The following is a 19,610-nucleotide window of genomic DNA, read 5'->3' on the forward strand; positions in this document are numbered from 1 at the left end:
TCACCACATCTCTAGGCAATTGCCTTTGCTTTGCAATCCAGGAGTTTATTCTATAAACCCTGTCAATCCTACAAAACACTTCCTCAGGTTGAACCTTTAAAATCCCGGCCAGAATTTCAGAAGATATTTTCCTTAAATCATCTCTGTTATTTTCCTGCAAACCTCTCAGTCTAATCGCATATTCAGTGAAATTATATTGCATCATTAAAACTTCTCTTTCAATCCTCTGTTGCAAATTTTCTACATTACCAGTCTTTTGATCAGCCTCCATTTTAGGTTTTTCTTCTGAGCTATTATCTTGAGTATTTGTCAAATCATTTTCAATTTTTTGGATTCTATTGTCCAAATTATCCTGAGTTTCTTCCATTTTAGACTCTAATAACTTAGTATTTGCATCCAACTGGATCATAAATTCTGAAAAACCGTTAGCCATTTTTAAAATCTTTCGCTCCAAAAAGTCAAACTTAGATTTCACCAATTCTTTAATTTCCTGCTTAAATTTTTCAAGATGCTGATTCACAATTTCATCCCTTCTTACAATCTCCTCTAAAAGAAATTCTATTATGTTAAAATCAGGTTTCTGAGACTGGAGACTTAAAACTTGTTCTTGTAATTTGTTAATGGGGGAATCCCCCCCCACTGCTTGTTTGTCTGACTTTATAAGTCTCAATGCCATGTTTCCGCCCAGACAAACTTTATTAGAAAAGAGAAGAAAACTTCTTTCCAACCAAGAGCAATATCAACTCTCCAGGGGAAAAAAAAACACGAAAGTGAAGTTTTGTCTTCAATTGTAGCCAAAGGTATTTATTCTGCTACATTGTGATAATAGAAAACGGAAGGACTTTCCCTTTCAGCCTCTCCTCAAGCAGCGGCAGTCGCCATTTTAAAAATCTTTTTTTTCCTTTCCTTTTCCTTTTTTTTTCTTTCTTAAATAGCTTTTGAAAAATAAGTAAAATACTTGCGATTCAGAATCACAGGTCCAGCTCACATCTTCTTTAATTACTCTGTTAAATTTGCAGGCTTGCTCTTGACGCCTAGCTCTGCATATAGCAGAGGTCTCCCAAAGCCCGGAGCAGCGGCTGGAGATATGGGGAGTCTCATCCGCTCCGTCCCAAAAGTAAAAGAAAAACTTTTGGGACTATGCAGAGAGCTCTACCCACCCCAGCCGGCTCTATCTCCGTTTCCTCATGGAAACGGAGTTTTTTCGAGCTGCCATTCCGTTGTGAAGGCGGCTCTTTACAGGCAGTGGGGCTGACGATCCCGAAAGAACGTCTGGCGGCGACAAGCAGCAAACCGGAAGTCCGCCCCAAAAGCTTTTGATAATGTGAGTTGGCAATTCATGATAAAACAGTTACAGAGATTGGACTTTGGGGAGAGATTCATAAATGCTATAAAAACAGTATACAATTTGCTAAGATAATGATAAATGGGGAAATGACGGAAAAGATTAGCATAATGAAAGGTACTAGACAAGGATGTCCCCTTTTGCCATTGTTGTTTATTTTGACATTAGAAGTTTTAAATAGAAATATTAGACAAGATGAAGAGATAAAAGGGATAAAAGTTAAAAAAGAAGAGTATAAATTGCAGGCCTTTGCAGATGATTTGGTATTTATTATAGAGGATCTGCAAATAACAGGCCCTAAATTACAAGAACAAATAGAAGATTACGGGAAAGTCTCTGGCTTGAAAATAAATAATGACAAAACAAAAATTTTGGCTAAAAACATAACAGAAAAACAAAAAAGAGAGATGGAAGAAAATTTGAATGTACAAGTAGTGAAAAAAGTTAAGTACCTTGGAGTATATTTAACTTCAAGATGTGTAACAATAAAAGAAGATAATTATTATAAATTAAAACAGCAAATCGAAAGAGATCTGGAAAAATGGAAGAATCTTCAATTATCACTCATGGGATGTATTGCATTGATAAGGATGAATATACTACCAAGATTATTATTTTTATTTCAGACTCTGCCGATAAAAATTGAAAAGACCTATTTTCAATATCTCAATAAGATAATAAAGAAATATATATGGCAAGGGAAAAAAGCAAGAATAAGCATAAGAATGATGCAAAATACGAGATTTTTTTTTAAAATTTATATGCCGCCCTTCTCTGGAGACTCAGGGCGGTTTACAATGCGTTAAGCAATAGCCTTCATACTTTTGTATATTTATACAAAGTCAGCTTATTGCCCCCACAATCTGGGTCCTCATTTCACCTACCTTTGAAAGGATGGAAGGCTGAGTCAACCTTGAGATTGAGAGGTGGATTTGGTTTACCAAATTGGGAACTATACTACCAGGCAGCAACACTGACATAGTTAAAGGAATGGGTGGAGCTAAGAAATATAAGGTTGTTAACATTGGAAGGTTATGATTTACAACTGGGATGGCATGCCTTTTTGTGGTATGGTAGAAATAAGATACATACATTGTTGAGTATTGAATGGCATATTTGAACGGACCAATCAGGGACGTGAGTGGGAAATTCAGAGTAACGTCAGTGGCTGAAGCTGCAGACAGCTCCTAGCTATAAAAGGAGCTGCCGCGGCTAGGATTCCCCATTGCAGTTACGGAGCTAATAAAGAGTGTTAGATTCTACTGCGTGTCCTGTCCATTCTTGCGCCCATGACTTAACACTGGCGATGAAGGTGGGATTCTAGGACAAAGAACGAAGCACTAAACCTCCATAAGCAATCATCAGCCACCCAGATCAATGGCCATGAGCATCGGTCAGATCATCGACTACACTATGCCTTCATTCAGCCCACCCGCACCGTTCAACCCGGCTGGGGAAGACTGGGAATCCTACATGGAAAGATTCCACATGTACATGGAAGGAAACGACCTGTTAAGCCTGTCGGAGCAGAGAAAGAAAGCAATCTTCCTTACACACTGCAGAGCCGCTGTGTTCAAAATGGCAAAAGCGCTCGCAGCCCCTACTGAGCTGAGAACGATGTCCTGGACGGATCTACAGAGCATCCTCAAGGCACACTATGCTCCCCAAGCCTCATCCCTGGTAAGGAGACATGAATTCTACTGGAGGGACGAGAGGGAAGGCGAATCCATCAGTGAATTCGTCACGACCCTGAGGGAGATCGCTGCAGCCTGCGACTTCTTAAATCTAGAAGAAGCTATGAGGGACCGGCTAGTGTTGGGACTTAAAGACCTCACGTTGCAAAGCAGGCTACTGGCCAAGCCTCAAATAACATTCAAAGAGGCGTTGGAAGAAGCCTCAGCATCAGAGGCATCCCAGAAATCCGCGGCAGACATGAAAAAGGTGAGCAAAGGGCCGCAAGGAAAAGAGGAATCCGCAATCCACTATGAGGACGTGGAAACGGAATCAGAGGAAGAAGAGGAAGATGAGATCCATCACCTACAAGCAGACCAGAGGGGCAAGCCGCGAGGAAAAGGGAAGCTAGAATTCCAATGCGCAGGCTGCGAAGGAAATCACCCCAGGGCAGAGTGCAGATTCCGTGATGCTATATGCCAAAGATGTGACTGGAGAGGACATATAGTGAGAGCCTGCAGAGCATCTCAACCAGCATCCTGAAGGAGCCGACCGACCCGCCCGCCAAGCTCACTGCCCCCTAACCGATCATTCAAGACAAGTGGAAAAAAGCAACCATTTGGAAGAGGTTGCAGAGACAAGGATTCCAGATTGGAACGAGGTGAGACCCACCAAACATTAATAGTGGGTCATGCAAGCACGGGAAAGTCAAACAAGATGGCGGCAACCGTACTCATCGAGGGGAGAACCTGCAAAATGGAGGTCGATTCGGGGTCCTGCCTATCCATGGTTTCCTGGATAACGATCCAACAACTGGTTCCAGGCATCAAACCCAGCACACTCAAACACCAAAGACTGACTCTCATAGACTACCAAGGGAATCGAATCCCAGTAGTTCCGTGGAAGATTCAACGTTGCCTACAAAACTTTCAAGGCAAAGCTACCCCTCACCATTGTGGACCGAGATAGACCTAGTCTATTAGGTCTAGAATGGTTTGAGCCATTAGGACTGGCCGTAACGGGCATCGACTACATCCATGATGGGGAACCTATGGCACGGGTGCCACAGGTGGCACGCAGAGCCATATTGGTGGGTACACGAGTGTTGTCCTAGCTCAGCTCCTGCGCGCATGCGCGCACTGGCCAACAGATTTTCAGGCCTTCCGGTCCCACCGGAAGTCAGGAAACTGGCTGTTTCCAGCCTCCGGAAGGCCTCCGGGGGGATAGGGAAGGCTCTTTTTGCCCTCCCCAGGCTCCTAGAAAGCCTCTGGAGCCTGGGGAGGGGGAAAAATGGGCCTACCGGGCCTACTGTGGCATTGCGTGCCAAAAGCAGGGGGAAGTGTGTGTGTGGGGGTCATGTGTCCATGCGTGGGAGGGCGGGGTGCATTGAATTATGGATGTGGGCACCTGCACCCGCGACCCCCCACACTCCCCCCACTTTTGGCACGTGACGGCAAAAAGGTTAGCCATCACTGGACTACATCAACGACTGCGGCTGGGAAGAAAAACTGATGGCAGAATTCGTGGAGGTGTTCAACGGTGAATTAGGCAAGTACACGGGGTCCCCAATATCTTTTAGCCTAGACCCTCAAGTTGCCCCTGTCCGGATCAAACCCAGAAGGGTTCCATTTGCTCTAAGGCCCAAAATAGATGAACAGCTAGACAAGCTAGTTGCCCAGGGAGTATTGGAGCCTACCGACCATGCAAAATGGGTAACACCTATCGTCACCCCAGTTAAGCCAGATGGGTCGGTACGCATCTGTGGTGACTACAAAAATTCAGTAAACAAGGCCCTACAACAGAGTACTTACCCTGTACCAGTGGTGCAACATCTGCTCCACTCTCTGGGCCGAGAAAAAATATTTGCAAAACTGGACCTGGCACCAGCATACCAGCAGCTTCTGGTAGACAATGCCACAGCTGAGGCCCAGACAATCATGATGCACAGGGGTGCTTTCAAGTGCAAACGGTTACAATTTGGAGTCAGCGTAGCCCCAGAGTTGTTCCAAAGCCTGATGGAATGCCTATTACAAGGGATTGAGGGAGTTGTCCCATACTTTGACGACGTACTCATCTCGGCAGGGAATCTAGACCAGCTACAGCAGCGCCTAAGAGAAGTGCTATCTAGATTCCAAGAAGTGGGGCTCAAGGTATACAAGAACAAATGCAGTTTGGCAGAAAAGCAAGTAGAATTCCTGGGGTACTTAATTGATGAATCAGGAATACAACCCACTCCTGGAAAAGGGCAATTAGGCACCTACCCCGAAAAACAAAACGGACCTGCAAGCTTTTTTAGGATTACTGAACTTTTATAATATTTTCCTACCACAGAAAGCTACAATTGCTGAACAGCTCCACCGGCTACTGGATAAAACAACAGAATGGAAGTGGGGGAAGAAGGAAAGAACGGCATTCGAAGAAATAAAAAATCTACTAACATCGGACAGAGTTTTAGTCCAATACAGTGGAACGATGCCAATCAGGTTGACTTGCGACGCATCACCTTTCAGCATTGGAACTGTGCTGAGCCATTGCATGCCGAACAGAAGAGAGGCCCCCATCGCATTTTATTCCAGAACGTTGTCCAAGCCAGAAAGAAATTACAGCCAACTAGATAAGGAAGCATTGGCTGCAGTAGCCGGAATAAAGAAATTCCACGAATACTTGTATGGCCAGAGATTCGAACTCATCACCGACCATAAACCACTACTTGGCATCATCGCCGGAAACAAACGCACACCTCCAATACTATCACCGAGAATGCTTTGCTGAATAGAATTCTTAACAGCCTACGTTTACCAGCTGATATACAAGCCTGGCAAGACCATCAACCACGCTGACGCTCTCAGCAGATGGCCACTCCCGGAAATAGAAGAAGACCCAGCTCCAGCATCAACCACACTGCTCATCGAAACAATGGAGAGTGCCCAAATCTCTGCTGTAGACATTGCAAGAGCCACAATGAAAGACAAAACCCTGGCGCATGTTTTGAATTGGATCTGGAAGGGTTGGCCAGAAGTGAACGTGGACACGGAATTCCAGTCATTCAAAACAACCGAACTGTCGGGACTAAAAGGGTGCATATTGTGGGGAGACAGAGTCATAATTCCCAGGGTGCTGAGACAGGACATTCTAAACTTATTACACGAGGGGCACCCGGGGATAGTGAAAATGAAGGCATTGGCCAGGAGCTACGTCTGGTGGCCCGGAATGGATAAGGAGATAGAGGTGTGGGTAGCAACATGCACACCCTGCCAAGAATCACGACTGGCACCCCACACTGCAGCCACACATGATTGGGAGAACCCAGGAACACCCTGGTCAAGAATACATATAGACTTTGCGGGGCCATGCCAGGGCAACATGTTCTTAATCATAGTGGATGCATTCTCTAAATGGCTAGAGGTTTATCTAATGCCATCCAGAACCACAGAGGCTGTCATCCAAGTGTTGAGAAGATTGTTTGCAACACACGGGTTGCCCGACTTGTTAGAATCTGACAATGGGCCCCAGTTTACTGCTAATGCGTTCGAGATGTTCCTGGCTAACCAAGGAATCCGACATGCATTATCCGTGCCAGGAAAGCCATCCACGAATGGGCTTGTTGAAAGGATGGTGAGAACAACCAAAGAGACACAGCGAGGCTGGGGCCCAGGGACATGCAGGCCAAAATTGACAAGCTACTCACTATCCAGCACATCACGCCGAGCGCATTCACACACCGAAGCCCAGCTGAGTTATTAATGGGGAGAAAGTTATGATCCCCATTAGACAGGCTGTACCCACAGTACAGCACAGAAAAGCCTACGGATTCCACAAGCAAGATCCAGCAATTCCAAGTGGGGGACAAAGTTTACGCAAAGAACTTCAGCAGCAACCCCCTATGGATACCGGGAGAAATAACCCAAGTTACAGGACCGCTGTCCTACAGACTGCAGACCGAGGACAGCCGACAGTGGAAACGTCACATGGACCAGATCAGAGGCCAAGTGACAAGGAATGAACAGGGTCCACCAGAAAAATGCATAGAAAGAACCCAGACCCTACCACAGGTACAAGCACAAGACAGCGAAAGGAAAAACTCAAAGAGCAGAGACAGCACACACTTACCTGAAGTACAGGAGGAGGATTCGAACATCAGCTACAATCCACCATGTCGTCTGGGGGAGGAAGGAAGTAACATCCAGGAAAATAATTCCACTCCGGTGAGCGAGTTCGAGAGAGTTCCAGAGGCAGAGCCAGCAGAGCCATGGAACTCGACCTCTCACTCCAAGAACACGGGGATGACTGATCTGTGCAGGTCAAGTCACGCATCGAGACGACCCGCCTACTTACTTGACTACGTCGTCTAGAGACTTCAGGATTGATTAGCTGAACTAGAGGGGAGGTATTGAGTTGAATACTCAACTAGAGTTGAGTATTGAATGGCATATTTGAACGGACCAATCAGGGACGTGAGCGGGAAATTCAGAGTAATGTTAGTGGCTGAAGCTGCAGATAGCTCCTAGCTATAAAAGGAGCTGTCGCGGCTAGGATTCCCCATTGCGATTACGGAGCTAATAAAGAGTGTTAGATTCTACTGCATATCCTGTCCATTCTTGCGCCCACGACTTAACATATTTTCATAGACACTGTGTAAGAAATGCATTGTTATTGGTTTGGGAGAAAGTAAGAGATAAATACTACAAGAAAATACCAACATGGTTATTGACTTGGAAGCTTTAATACACCGAAATGTTTTCAGTTTTGGAAATATTGTTAGATATAAGGACTTACTAACAGACAGGGGAGAATTGAAAGGGAAAAAGGAACTAGAAGAACAGGGGATTGAGACAGATTGGTATATGTATATGCAAATACAAACAAGATACGAGAAAGATGCTAAATTATATGGTTTTGTATGGAAAAGACTGAGTTGGATAGGATACTCATGGGAACAGATGATAATTTAATTTTAAAAAATTATAATTTTTTGCTTAGTATTGAATTAGAGGAGGAGCAAGTAAAAGAAACAATGATAGCTTGGGGAAGAAACTTTGGATATTCAATTGATTTGGAAAAATGGCAACAATTATGAGAAAGGAATTATAAAGGAAAATCAATATAAAATATAAGGAAAATCAATATAAAATGTTTTATAGATGGCATATGCCACCTGAGAAACTAGCAAAAATGTTTAAAGAAAAATCAGCTAAATGTTGGAAGTGTCATCAATTACCAGGATCATATTATCATATATGGTGGACATGTCCAGAAGCTAAAAACTATTGGATTAAAATTAAGACTTGGTTGGAGGAAATGATACATCAATGTATCGAATTTAAACCAGAGCTGTTCCTATTGGGTATCCTACCTGAAAAAATTAGCAAGGAAAATGTTTATTTGATAATACATGTAATAACAGCTGCAAGGATTGTTTATGCACAAAATTGGAAAGCAGAGAAAATACCTTTGGAAGAAGGAGTAATAAAATTTTTTTAGATTGTGCAGAAATGAATAGATTAACTGATGATTAAGGATAGAGAAGACTCAGAATATGGAATGATTTTTATTATTGGTTGGAGAAGAGATATAAATGATTAATTATATAAATATGTATAAATATGTGATGAGTAGAATATTATGTTAGTGAGGAATTGATATTGGACTGGATAAGGATCAAGATAGAAGAAATGACAATTATACAGAAGAAGAAAGAACGTTGGAAGATAACACCGAGATGTCACAGGGAAGAGAAAACTGATGTATTTTTTTTTTTTTAAATGCAACTAATTTTTCTGTGGACCACCAAAATTTTCTTGTGGATCACCAGTGGTCCATGGACCACCAGTTGGTGATCACTGCTCTAAGACAGAGGTGGTATTCAGCTTGTTCGCACTGGTTCACAAGAACTGTTGGCGGAAATTTGGCCAAGGTCACCGAACTGGTAGCGATGGCTGGCTGGCCACGCCCCTGAACCGGTCCCCCGGTCGCCACTCGCTCACCCCACCCATCATGTTCGTTGCCACCATGTTCTTCATGCACGTGTATCCCATTGCCTTGGAAGTCCATGGGATGCACATGTGCACATGGGATGCGCATGTGCAAAGAACATGGCCGTGACAGCAGCAGCTTTTTCTGTGACTTCTGGTACTTTTCGGCAACCAGCTACCACCTCTTTGAGAGCTGCTTTGCAGCTGTGGCGGGTCCGCCAAAAATTCTGATCAGCTTGTCTTCTGGACTCTGGACCAGCCACCGTGGAAGGTAAGCAGCCTAAATAAAGAGGTGGTGGTGGGGGAGGAAGCAGGGCTAGGGCTGGGGCCGCTAAAGGAGGGGAAACGGGCAAAGGGAAGGCGGGGGTAGATAGGTGGAAATTCCAAAATTTTTCCTACCTTTTCCTGTGGGCGTGGCTAGGTGGGGGGATTATGTGACTATGGGCATGAGGTATGGGCATGAGTGACATCAAGTTGGCCATGCCCACTCAGTCACATACCCCTCACCTAGCTACGCCCACCGAACCGATAGTGAAAATTTTTGAAACCCACCACTGCTCCAAGATTGGTCTAGCATAAGTTTTATAAGCTCTAATTAGCAAAACAATGTTTCCAGAAAAAAACTGCACAAAATTAAATTTACAACTCTTAATGCTTTTTAGCAACACTGTTACAGTGAACTTTGGAGCATAGACTGTCAGAGATAAGTACACCTAGGTCCTTGACAAAGTGAGGGTCATCAGCTAGTTCAATGCCATCTAGCTTATACTTGACATTCTGATTACGTTTACCAATATGTAAGACAGAGGATTTATTGATTAAAATTTGAAGCTGCCAAATAGTCGACACATAGTCGAGATCACTTTGCAAAACAACAGGATTATCTGTTAATTAATTAATAGAGGATCTCTGTTTATTTATTTGTTTACAGTTCTTATTTGTTATACTCATACAAAAAATGAAGCCACTCTGAGATCTCCTTTATCAATTGTTACAGCACTCGTGGATAAAATTGGTAGGTGTTTAATTAGTAATGGCTTGATATCTCTTTGGTAAGTTCACACTGTGTTATTCAGTGAAAAACAGCTGAGATTTAAACTCTGATGTTGGGAAGGTGCAAAAGAGAAGTCAAAGCTCTCCTGACACTTTTAGATGACCTTTTTATTTATTTTATTTTATTTATTTTATTTTATTGAATTTGTATACCGCCCTACTCCCGAAGGACTCAGGGCGGTGAACAGCCATAGAATAAAACATATAAATACAAAATTTAAAATAGATTAAAATGAATTAAATAATTTGGCTGAACAAATTTAAAACCCCAATAATTTAAAACCAGATTTAAAATTTCCATTTAAAAAGGGGAAAGACTTAGGTCAGGCCGGCTTGATGAAATAGGAAGGTCTTGCGCGTGCGACGGAAGGTACGCAGATCCTCCGTATCTCCGGGGGAAGCTCGTTCCAGATAGTAGGTGCCCCCACAGAGAAGGCTCTCCCCCTGGGGGCCGCCAGTCGACATTGTTTGGCCGACGGCACCCGGAGGAGCCCCTCTCTATGGGAGTGTACTGGTTGGTGGGAGGCTATTGGTGGTAGCAGGCGGTCCCGTAAATAACCAGGTCCCAAGCCATGGAGCACTCTAAAGGTGATAACCAAAACCTTGAAGCGCACTCGGAAGACCACCAGGAGCCAGTGCAGCTCACGCAGGAGAGGTGTTACATGGGAGCGCCACGTCACTCCCGTCACCACCCGCGCGGCCGCACTCTGCACCAGTTGGAGCCTCTGAGTGCTCCTCAAGGGGAGCCCCATGTAGAGAGCGTTACAATAGTCCAGACAGGAGGTGACGAGGGCATGAGTGACCGTGCGTAAGGAGTCCCGATCTAGAAAGGGACGCAACTGGCGAATCAGGCGAACCTGATGAAAAATCCTCCTGGTCACGGCCATCAAGTGCTCTTCTAAAGACAGCCGTGAGTCCAGGAGGACACCCAAGTTGCGAGCCCTTTCCGTGGGGGCCAATGATTCACCCCCAATAGTCAGCGATGGCACCAGCTGACTATATCGGGACGTCGGAAACCACAGCCACTCGGTCTTGGATGGGTTGAGCCTGAGCCTGTTTCTCCCCATCCAGATCCGTACGGCCTCCAGGCACCGGGACATTACTTCAAGGGCATTGTTGGGGTGGTCTGCGGTGGAGATGTACAGCTGGGTGTCGTCAGCGTACTGATGGTACTCCACCCCGAAACCACGGATGATCTCGCCCAGCGGCTTTACATAAATGTTGAACAAAAGGGGCAAGAGGACCGATCCTTGTGGCACCCCACATATAAGGGGCCTCGGGGTCGACCTCTGCCCCCCGTCAACACAGACTGCGACCGGTCGGAGAGAAAGGAGGAGAACCACCATAGTACAGTGCCTCCCACCCCCAGCTCTTCCAACTGGTGCAGCATGATACCATGGTCGATGGTATCAAAAGCCACTGAGAGATCTAACAGGACCAGGACAGAGGAGCACCCCCTGTCCCGAGCCCTCCAGAGATCATCCACCAATGCGACCAATGCCATTTCCGTGCTGTACCCAGGCCTGAAGCCCGACTGGAACGGATCTAAATATGTCATTTCATCCAGGTACTGGGGGAGCTGTCGTGCAACCACACTCTCAACAACCTTCGCCACAAAGCGAAGGTTGGAGACTGGACGATAGTTAGCCAATACTGCCGGGTCCAGGGAGGGCTTCTTGAGGAGAGGTCTCACCACTGCCTCTTTCAAGGTGGCAGGAAAGACACCCTCGCCCAATGAAGCATTTATAATCCCCTGGAGCCAGCCTCGCGTCACCTCCCGGGAAGCCAGCACTAACCAGGAGGGGCACGGGTCCAACAAACATGTGGTCACATTCAGTCTACCCAGAATCCTGTCCACGTCCTCAGGGGTCACAGGATCAAACTCATCCCAGATAACATTCTCAGGACCTGCCTCCGTCATCCCCGCTGGATCTACCCAGTCGGAGTCCAGATCTTCCTGAATCTGAGTGATTTTGTCATGAACAAAATCCTCGGCTCTTCCCTCCAAGGGGTCCTCCCGTGTTTCCTGGTGGAGCAGGGAGCGGGTCACCCTAAACAGGGCGGCTGGGCGATTATCTGATGACGCAATAAGAGCAGCAAAATGGGTACATTTTGCTGCTTTTATCGCCACTAAGTAATTCTTAATATGAGATCTTACCAGTGTCCGGTCAGATTCAGCATGACTGGCCCTCTAACTATTCTCTAGGCGTCTTTTCCGGCGCTTCATCTCCCTTAGCTCCTCGGTGAACCAAGGAGCCAGGTGAGATCGGCACCGGGTCAGAGGCCGCAAAGGCACGACTCGATCCAGAGCTCCAGCGGCCGCCCTATCCCAGGCGGCCACTAGGTCTCCAGTTGAGGCGTGAGCCAGAACCTCAGGGATTGGCCCAAGCTCCATCTGGAACCTGTCAGGTTCCATCAGGCGCCTGGGGTGGTACCATCTTGTCGGTTCCGCCTCCCTGCGGCGGGGTGCAGCGGTTCGAAGGTCAAGGCGAAGGAGAGAGTGATCCGACCATGACAAGGGCTCGATGACTATATCCCCTATCTCGAGATCACTCAGCCACTGTCCAGAGACAAAAACCAAGTCCAGCGTGTTTCCCCCCGCGTGTGTAGGGCCATGAATTAACTGGGTTAGGTCCATAGCCGTAATGAAAGCCATGAACTCCCGAGCCGCCTCAGATGCCTCACCCACGGACGGCAGGTTGAAATCCCCCATGACCATAAGTCTGGGGGTATCAACCACCACCGCGGCGATAACATTGAGAAGCTCGGGCAGAGCTGCTGCCACGTGGCAGGGAGCCAGGTACGTGATCAGCAAACCCATCTGAACCCCATGACCCCACTTCACGAGGAGAGACTCACAGCCGGCCGTCTGAGGGACAGTGGCCTCCCTCGGCCTAAGGCCTTCTCTAATAACAACCGCTATTTATTTTCAGGAATAACTACATGTTCTGATGAATATATATTCATTCAACTGAATATATATATTCATCCAACTGAATAAATATATCACTTCATAGGCTAGACATTATATCACATTATATTTTAGATACTGTATCTAAACAGAACAGAAAAGACGTGTTATTACTTTTTTCTGGAAAATTAAATAATGGTGTTTAACATTTTAAAATACCAAATTCTTGCAAGATTACCAAGAGTGTCAATGTTTTTGCAGGAGTGCAGTGGAAAATAATTGATACTACAACATTGCATGAAGCTGAAAAGGTTGCTGACCCCAAATTGATCTCTTAAAAGTAGTATTGTCCTCCCTTATATAAATGTTGATTATTAGTCCTTAGAATCTGTGCTCTGACCCCCATCTTCTATCCTTTTAGGTTTATGGAAGCAGCATATTCATCCGGATTGTGATATCAAGTTCACTGGGAATGTTTCCTGGGTTGGAAAAACTTCAATGGAAGTGAAGATACACATGCTTCAGGTTAACGACAGTGAGCTTCATTTGCTCTAAGTGTTTCTGAATTTAGATTCTTACATTTGGCAAGCTAAACTGCATCCTGTAATAAAAGGCTGTGGCAGGTTAGCCAAATAGTAAAATAGTATTCAAAAGGAATAAGTACAAACTGGAACGTAACATCTTTGTTTATTAAAGTGTATTTTGGTCTGTTTGAAGAGAATGTGATTTTTGACTGGCACAATTAAATTGACAAAAGAATCTTACTTACAAACTCTTTTTAATAAATATTGGCAGTATGTATTCTACTTAAATTTTCTTACTTTTTTTCTTTTTGGCATCCATAGGAAAAAAATTGTTCAGTTCTGAAACTGTATCAAGTTTTAATTGAATTATCACTGGATACTGTTTCTAATCATGTTTTTCCCTTCTCATATTCTTTTATTTTAGTTACTTGATGCAATCTATTCCCCTGTGTTAGATGCAACTTTTGTCATGGTGGCCCGTGATCCTGAAAATAAAAGGTAATGTTCCTAGCAGTTTATTTTAAAAAAATCAGTGAGGAATGCAAGTGATGGTAAAAGGTGATGAACCTATTGACCTTCAATTATCGTGGAACTTCAATCCCCATCATAATAATTCAATTCAAATCAATTCAAAAATAAAAAAGTAGAATAGCAGAACAGATCTAGATATAAGATAAAAATCAGGAGCATCAATATTAATGGCAATAAAAACTATAAGGCAACAAGAAAATGAATGGTGCAAAATACCAAATTATGTCAGATTGTGTAGCTGTACATTATTTTACATTGAAGGCAAAAAAGAGTTTTAAAGTGCAAAGGCAATGAATGTAGCTCTTATTTACAATTCCTTATAGCAGCTGGGCCTTATTGTGGATTTTTCAGCTATTGTAGGATCTATAGACATACTTAACCTCAGTCAGGTGTTATGTTTTCACTCCCCTGCATGCTCTGGAGCATGTTTTGCCTTGAAGGAAGACCTCCCTCCCCTGATAGAAGAAGAAAACATGAGCCAGCAAATACTCAAACACAATACAAATAATTAAATCAGAAACCACTTAAACTAAAACACAAGGGAAGAAAAAAACCTTGCCTGACTCATTAACAAACTGTATAGCCCCAGGCGAGCTCAGGCGGAAACACTTGCGATTCACTGAAACCACAAGAATGTGCTCAGTGTATGAATATTGCATGTGTGGAAAGGAGCCAGCTGGCGCTTGTTAAGCCAATCATCAAAACAAAATCCAAAGGAGATAGCTGGATTTATCAACCTGCTTCTCTTAGAAACAGAAGACTAACCTTTCCCCTGCCCAATAGAGCTAGGAGAAATTAACCCATCAACAGGATTAAACATCACCAAAGCAGTTGTTAGACAGAAAAACCCAGAAAGGGTATAAAAACTCATGTTTGGATATCAATCATTCTAGCTAGCCAGGAAATCACACTGAATGTCACTCATCTTGGTTTCTTGTCATTAAACTTCTTTTCAGCAGCTTGCTCCTTAATTCAATTTTGTTGTTCAGAGCCCTGATTGTTGTGTCTTGGCAGGAAGAATCCTAATCAGGAAGCATTTTCCTCCCAACAGCCTTCAGATCTGAAGTGCTACACTGTCTTAGTGGACTGCATTGACTGTCCTCTTTAGATCATTGTCTTTTCAAGTTAAATCATTTGTTTTTTTTAAAATATTTTTTATTGTATTTTTATTGTTAAAGAATAACAGAAAAAAGAAAAAAAAAACAATACAAAAATCAATAGTAAAGAAAAAAAAAATCCCCCCCCAACGTGCTATACAAATGGAAAGGAAGTTTTAGGAAATTAAAGTCTTCAATTCTTCCAGAAATCTCTTTGATAAGGTACTGGCGCCGATTCATCCAATCTCCCAAGTGAAAGTCCACAAATGGTTGCCAAGTGTTCCAAAAAACATTCTCTTTATATATACCACTTCTAATTTTAATATCACAAGTCAATTTATCATTTAATGCAAATGTCCATGTTTCATTATACCATTCTTCTAATTTTAAGTCAACATTTAATTTCCAATATGTAGCAATTATAATTCTCCCCATTATAACCAAAATCCAATTGTTAATGTTGTTTCATTCAATATTAATAATAATATGGTTTCCGATTTCAATTTGACCCTCTTCTTAATCATTTCAAATATTTCATTTTCTATCCTAGACCAAAAAAGTTCAACCCCATTACATTTACACCACATATGAACATATGTCCCAAGTTCCACTTGACATCTCCAACACATTTTATCCACTTTATTATCCATTTGAAAAAGTCTTATTGGGGTCAAATACCACTTCCAAATAACTTTATAATTATGTTCTTTAATCCTTATTGATAATGTCCTCATTATTCTGCTAACCCAGTTCATATTCCAATTTTGATTAGAAATTTCAATACCCAGTTCTTTTACCCAATTCACTTTCATTACCATTTGTGAATTATTATCAAAGTTAATAATTTTATAAATTTTGCTAACTAATCCCTTTGGCCCAATTTCATCTTTTATTATTCGAGATGTCAAATTTTAAAATTCTGTTTCCTTTCTACTCTCATCATTCCTTTCTTTACAATTCCTATTCCATTTATTCATTTGAATTCTTTCGAACCAATTAATGTTTAATTTTCCATAAATTTCCTCTTTCCTCATTTCATTTTCTGTAAATTTCAACCATTCACTAATTGTTTCCACTTTCTTTTCTATTATAATCCTCTCTCTGTTACTATTTAATTTCATTGGGCAATTCTCTTTCAGTTTACCTAAATACAATACGTCTGGTATTAATCTTTTTGCTACTCTATCCCAATTTTTAGTCAGACTATTTAACCAATAATTACAAATTTTAACCTTACCTTTAAAATTTTCCAAAAACCATTTGTAACCAAACTTCTTTATTTCCTTCATTTCCAAACTACCCCAGAGTTCAACGTCTCCTTTTAAAATTTTTACTACTGTTCTTATATTAAATGCTCTATAATAGTTTAATAATTTTGGAATTCCTAAACCACCTTGTTTTTGGTTCTGATACCACATTTTCTTAATCAATCTTGATCTTTTATCTCCATTACAAAATTTATCTAATTTTTTTTTATATACTTCAATATCCTTCTCAGTTAAAAAAATCGGAAGCATCTCAAATAAAAAGTTAAATTTAGGAAGTAACATCATTTTACATATAGCTACTCTACCAAACCAAGATAACTTTAGTTTTTTATATTTCCCAATTTTCTCTTCAATTTCTTTTATTACTATGTCATAGTTTAGTTTCTTTAAATTTTTATTTAAATATCTTAAATTATCCTTTATCCTAATTCCAAATTGATTTTGTAATTTTTCTTTGTTTTCCCTATCAATTTCTATTAATAATTCTGATTTTGCCCAATTTACTTTCAAACCAGTCATATCTTCAAATTTTTCCAAATGTATTTGAACTCTTTTTATATCATTTGTAATATTATTTAAATGACAAGAGTGTCATCTGCATATAAATTAACTTTGATGCCTTTATAACCTATTAATTCTGAATGCTCTTCAATCAAAGTTATTAAAATTTCCATTGCTGATAAGAATAGGGTCGGAGACAGGGGACAACCCTGTCTCGTCCCTGCTTCCAAATTTATGTCTTGTGTAAATATACCATTTACCTTCACTCTTGCCGTACCCCTCTGATACAATTTAGAAATAATATGAATAAATTTATTACCAAATCCTAATGCAGAAATCATTTCTTTTATAGTATCCCATTGTATAGAATCAAAGGCTTTAAAAATATCCAAGGCAAGAATTCCTATCTTGTCACCATTATTTTCAGCAATATCAATAACATTTAATACTCTGCTAACTAAATCACACATATAACGCCCTTTAACGAAACCTACTTGATTGTGGTTTATATATTTATCTACAAAATTATTCAATCTATTTGCTACAATTGCAGTAAATATCTTAGCATCTTGGTTAATCAAGGAAATGGGCCGATAGGATTCAATTTTTTCTAAATCTTTACCTGGTTTCAGGATTAAGGATATAATTGTTCTATTCCAGGACATGGGAATATCGCCTCCATGTAATATCTTATTATACAATTTCTGTAGTTTTGGGATCAAAGTTTCTTTAAACTCTTTATAAAATTCTGCTGGTAACCCATCCTCACCTGGAGATTTTCCAAGTTTTAGCTTCTGAATCACATCTTTAATTTCCTCAGAGGTAATATCCTTTTCCATTTTTTCTTTATATTTATTATCAATTTTCTTCTGACCATATTTTTCTAAAAAAATTTTTAATTTACAATTATCAATTTCTTTTTTGAGATATAATTCTTGAAAAAACTTTTTAACAATTTCACATTTCTCTAATTTTTTATAACATCTCTTACCTTTTTCATCTATTAGGACACCTATTTCTCTTTTTTCTTTTTTATCTTTCGCCATTCTTGCTAATAATTTTGAATTTTTATTACCATACTTTTAAATAGCTTAATTTTTTTTAACTATTTCTGTATCTTCCGCTATTTGTTTATTTTTCAATTTTATAAGTTCCTCCCATAATTTCCTATCCTTAGTCACTAAAAATCTATTTTCCAGTTCTTTTATCAATTTCTTCTTTTCCTCTATTCTTACTTTATAATTCTTATACTTTCTACTTGATAATTAAATGCTTTCTCCTCTAAAAATTGCTTTCATTGTGTCCCAAACTATTCCGTAATTAACTTCCCCATTATCATTCCAATCCCAATTTTCTTCCCATTTCTTAAGAATACGATTCTTATCTTCCTCGTTTTTGTGCAATTTTTCATCATATCTCCAACAATTTTCTTTTTTCTCCAGAAACATATCTAATTCTAGTAACAATTCTGTGTGGTCAGAGTCTTTAAATATTCCAACATCCATATTATCCACGTTATCCATCAAATTCTTGGATACAAAAATATAGTCAATTCTTGAATATGAATTAAATACCTTTGAGTAAAAAGTATACATTCTTTCATTACCTTTAATCTCCCTCCAAACATCTACTACACCATTTTGCAACATCCAATTATCAAGTATCCCCATTTTTCTTATTCCACCATAGCGGGTAGGGTTGGTACTATCCATCTGGTTTCTAATTAAATTAAAATCACCAGCAATAATTACCTTCCCTACCCTTTCAATTTGCAACAAATCGGTAATCTTATTCAAAAAATCTTTTTGATTCACATTTGATACATATAAATTAACTAATGTTATTTTCTCCTCGTTAATACATCCTTTTTTTTTTGTAAATTTATTTATTTAAAACAATACATCAAAAAAAAAAGAAATAGTCAGACAAATGATCGCGACAGGAACTTTACATGATATTTACACTTTCTACGGTATATAGGCTTCAGTCAGATTTAACATATATTAAACATAATCCTGGTTATACTTGACTTTTTGGGCGTCTGTTGTTCAACCAAACGTACCATTTGTCCCAACATTGGAAATATACGGAGTCCTTTTGATCTCTCAATGCTTTAGTCAGTCTGTCGGCTTCTGCATAATCCAAAATTTTCTCCAAAATCAAATCTTCAGCTGGCAGGTCTTTCCCCTTCCAATGTTGGGCGAAACATATTCTTGCTGACGTGGTGATAAATACACACAGACACCATATATTTGTGCCTATGCTGTCTGGCCTAATGTTCAGTAGATAGTACTCTGGTTTCAGAATTAGGTTATAACCTGTGATTTCCATGATCCATGCCTGTATGATTTTCCAGAATTCAGTCGTCCTGGAACAGGTCCACCACATGTGGAAAAAGGTGCCAATCTCCCCACACTTCCAACAGTTTGGTGAGAGATTTGAATACATTTTAGAAAGACGAGCAGGTGGAAGGTGCCATCTATACAGCATCTTGTACACATTTTCTTTGTATAATGTTGCCCACAGGAATTTCATATGTTTAAGCCAGATTTCTTCCCATTTTGTCATATCAATTGGATAGCCAATATTTCTCCCCCAGGCAATCATAGAGTCTTTAACTATTTCATCCCCTATCCAATAGTCTATTAAAAGTTTATATATCCTTGATAACATTTTGTCCTCTTTTCCTAGAATGATATTGTCCAGATCATGCTGATTCAAATTAATACCATCTTGT

General features: G+C 41.0%; 1 protein-coding gene across 1 annotated transcript in view; it reads left to right on the forward strand.

Annotated features, from left to right (window-relative positions):
- The window catches only part of ACOT9 (acyl-CoA thioesterase 9), a 76,147-nt gene that overhangs the window by 25,002 nt on the left and 31,535 nt on the right, over nt 1-19,610 (forward strand). The window contains exons 7-9 of the mRNA XM_034433185.3: nt 9,920-10,003; nt 13,374-13,477; nt 13,901-13,974. Of these exons, the coding sequence (XP_034289076.1) occupies nt 9,920-10,003; nt 13,374-13,477; nt 13,901-13,974 (262 nt within the window). The remainder of the gene's footprint in view (nt 1-9,919; nt 10,004-13,373; nt 13,478-13,900; nt 13,975-19,610) is intronic.

The sequence above is a fragment of the Pantherophis guttatus genome, chromosome 5, assembly GCF_059756535.1.
Source record: "Pantherophis guttatus breed Tessera chromosome 5, ASM5975653v1, whole genome shotgun sequence".
NCBI lineage: Eukaryota > Metazoa > Chordata > Lepidosauria > Squamata > Colubridae > Pantherophis > Pantherophis guttatus.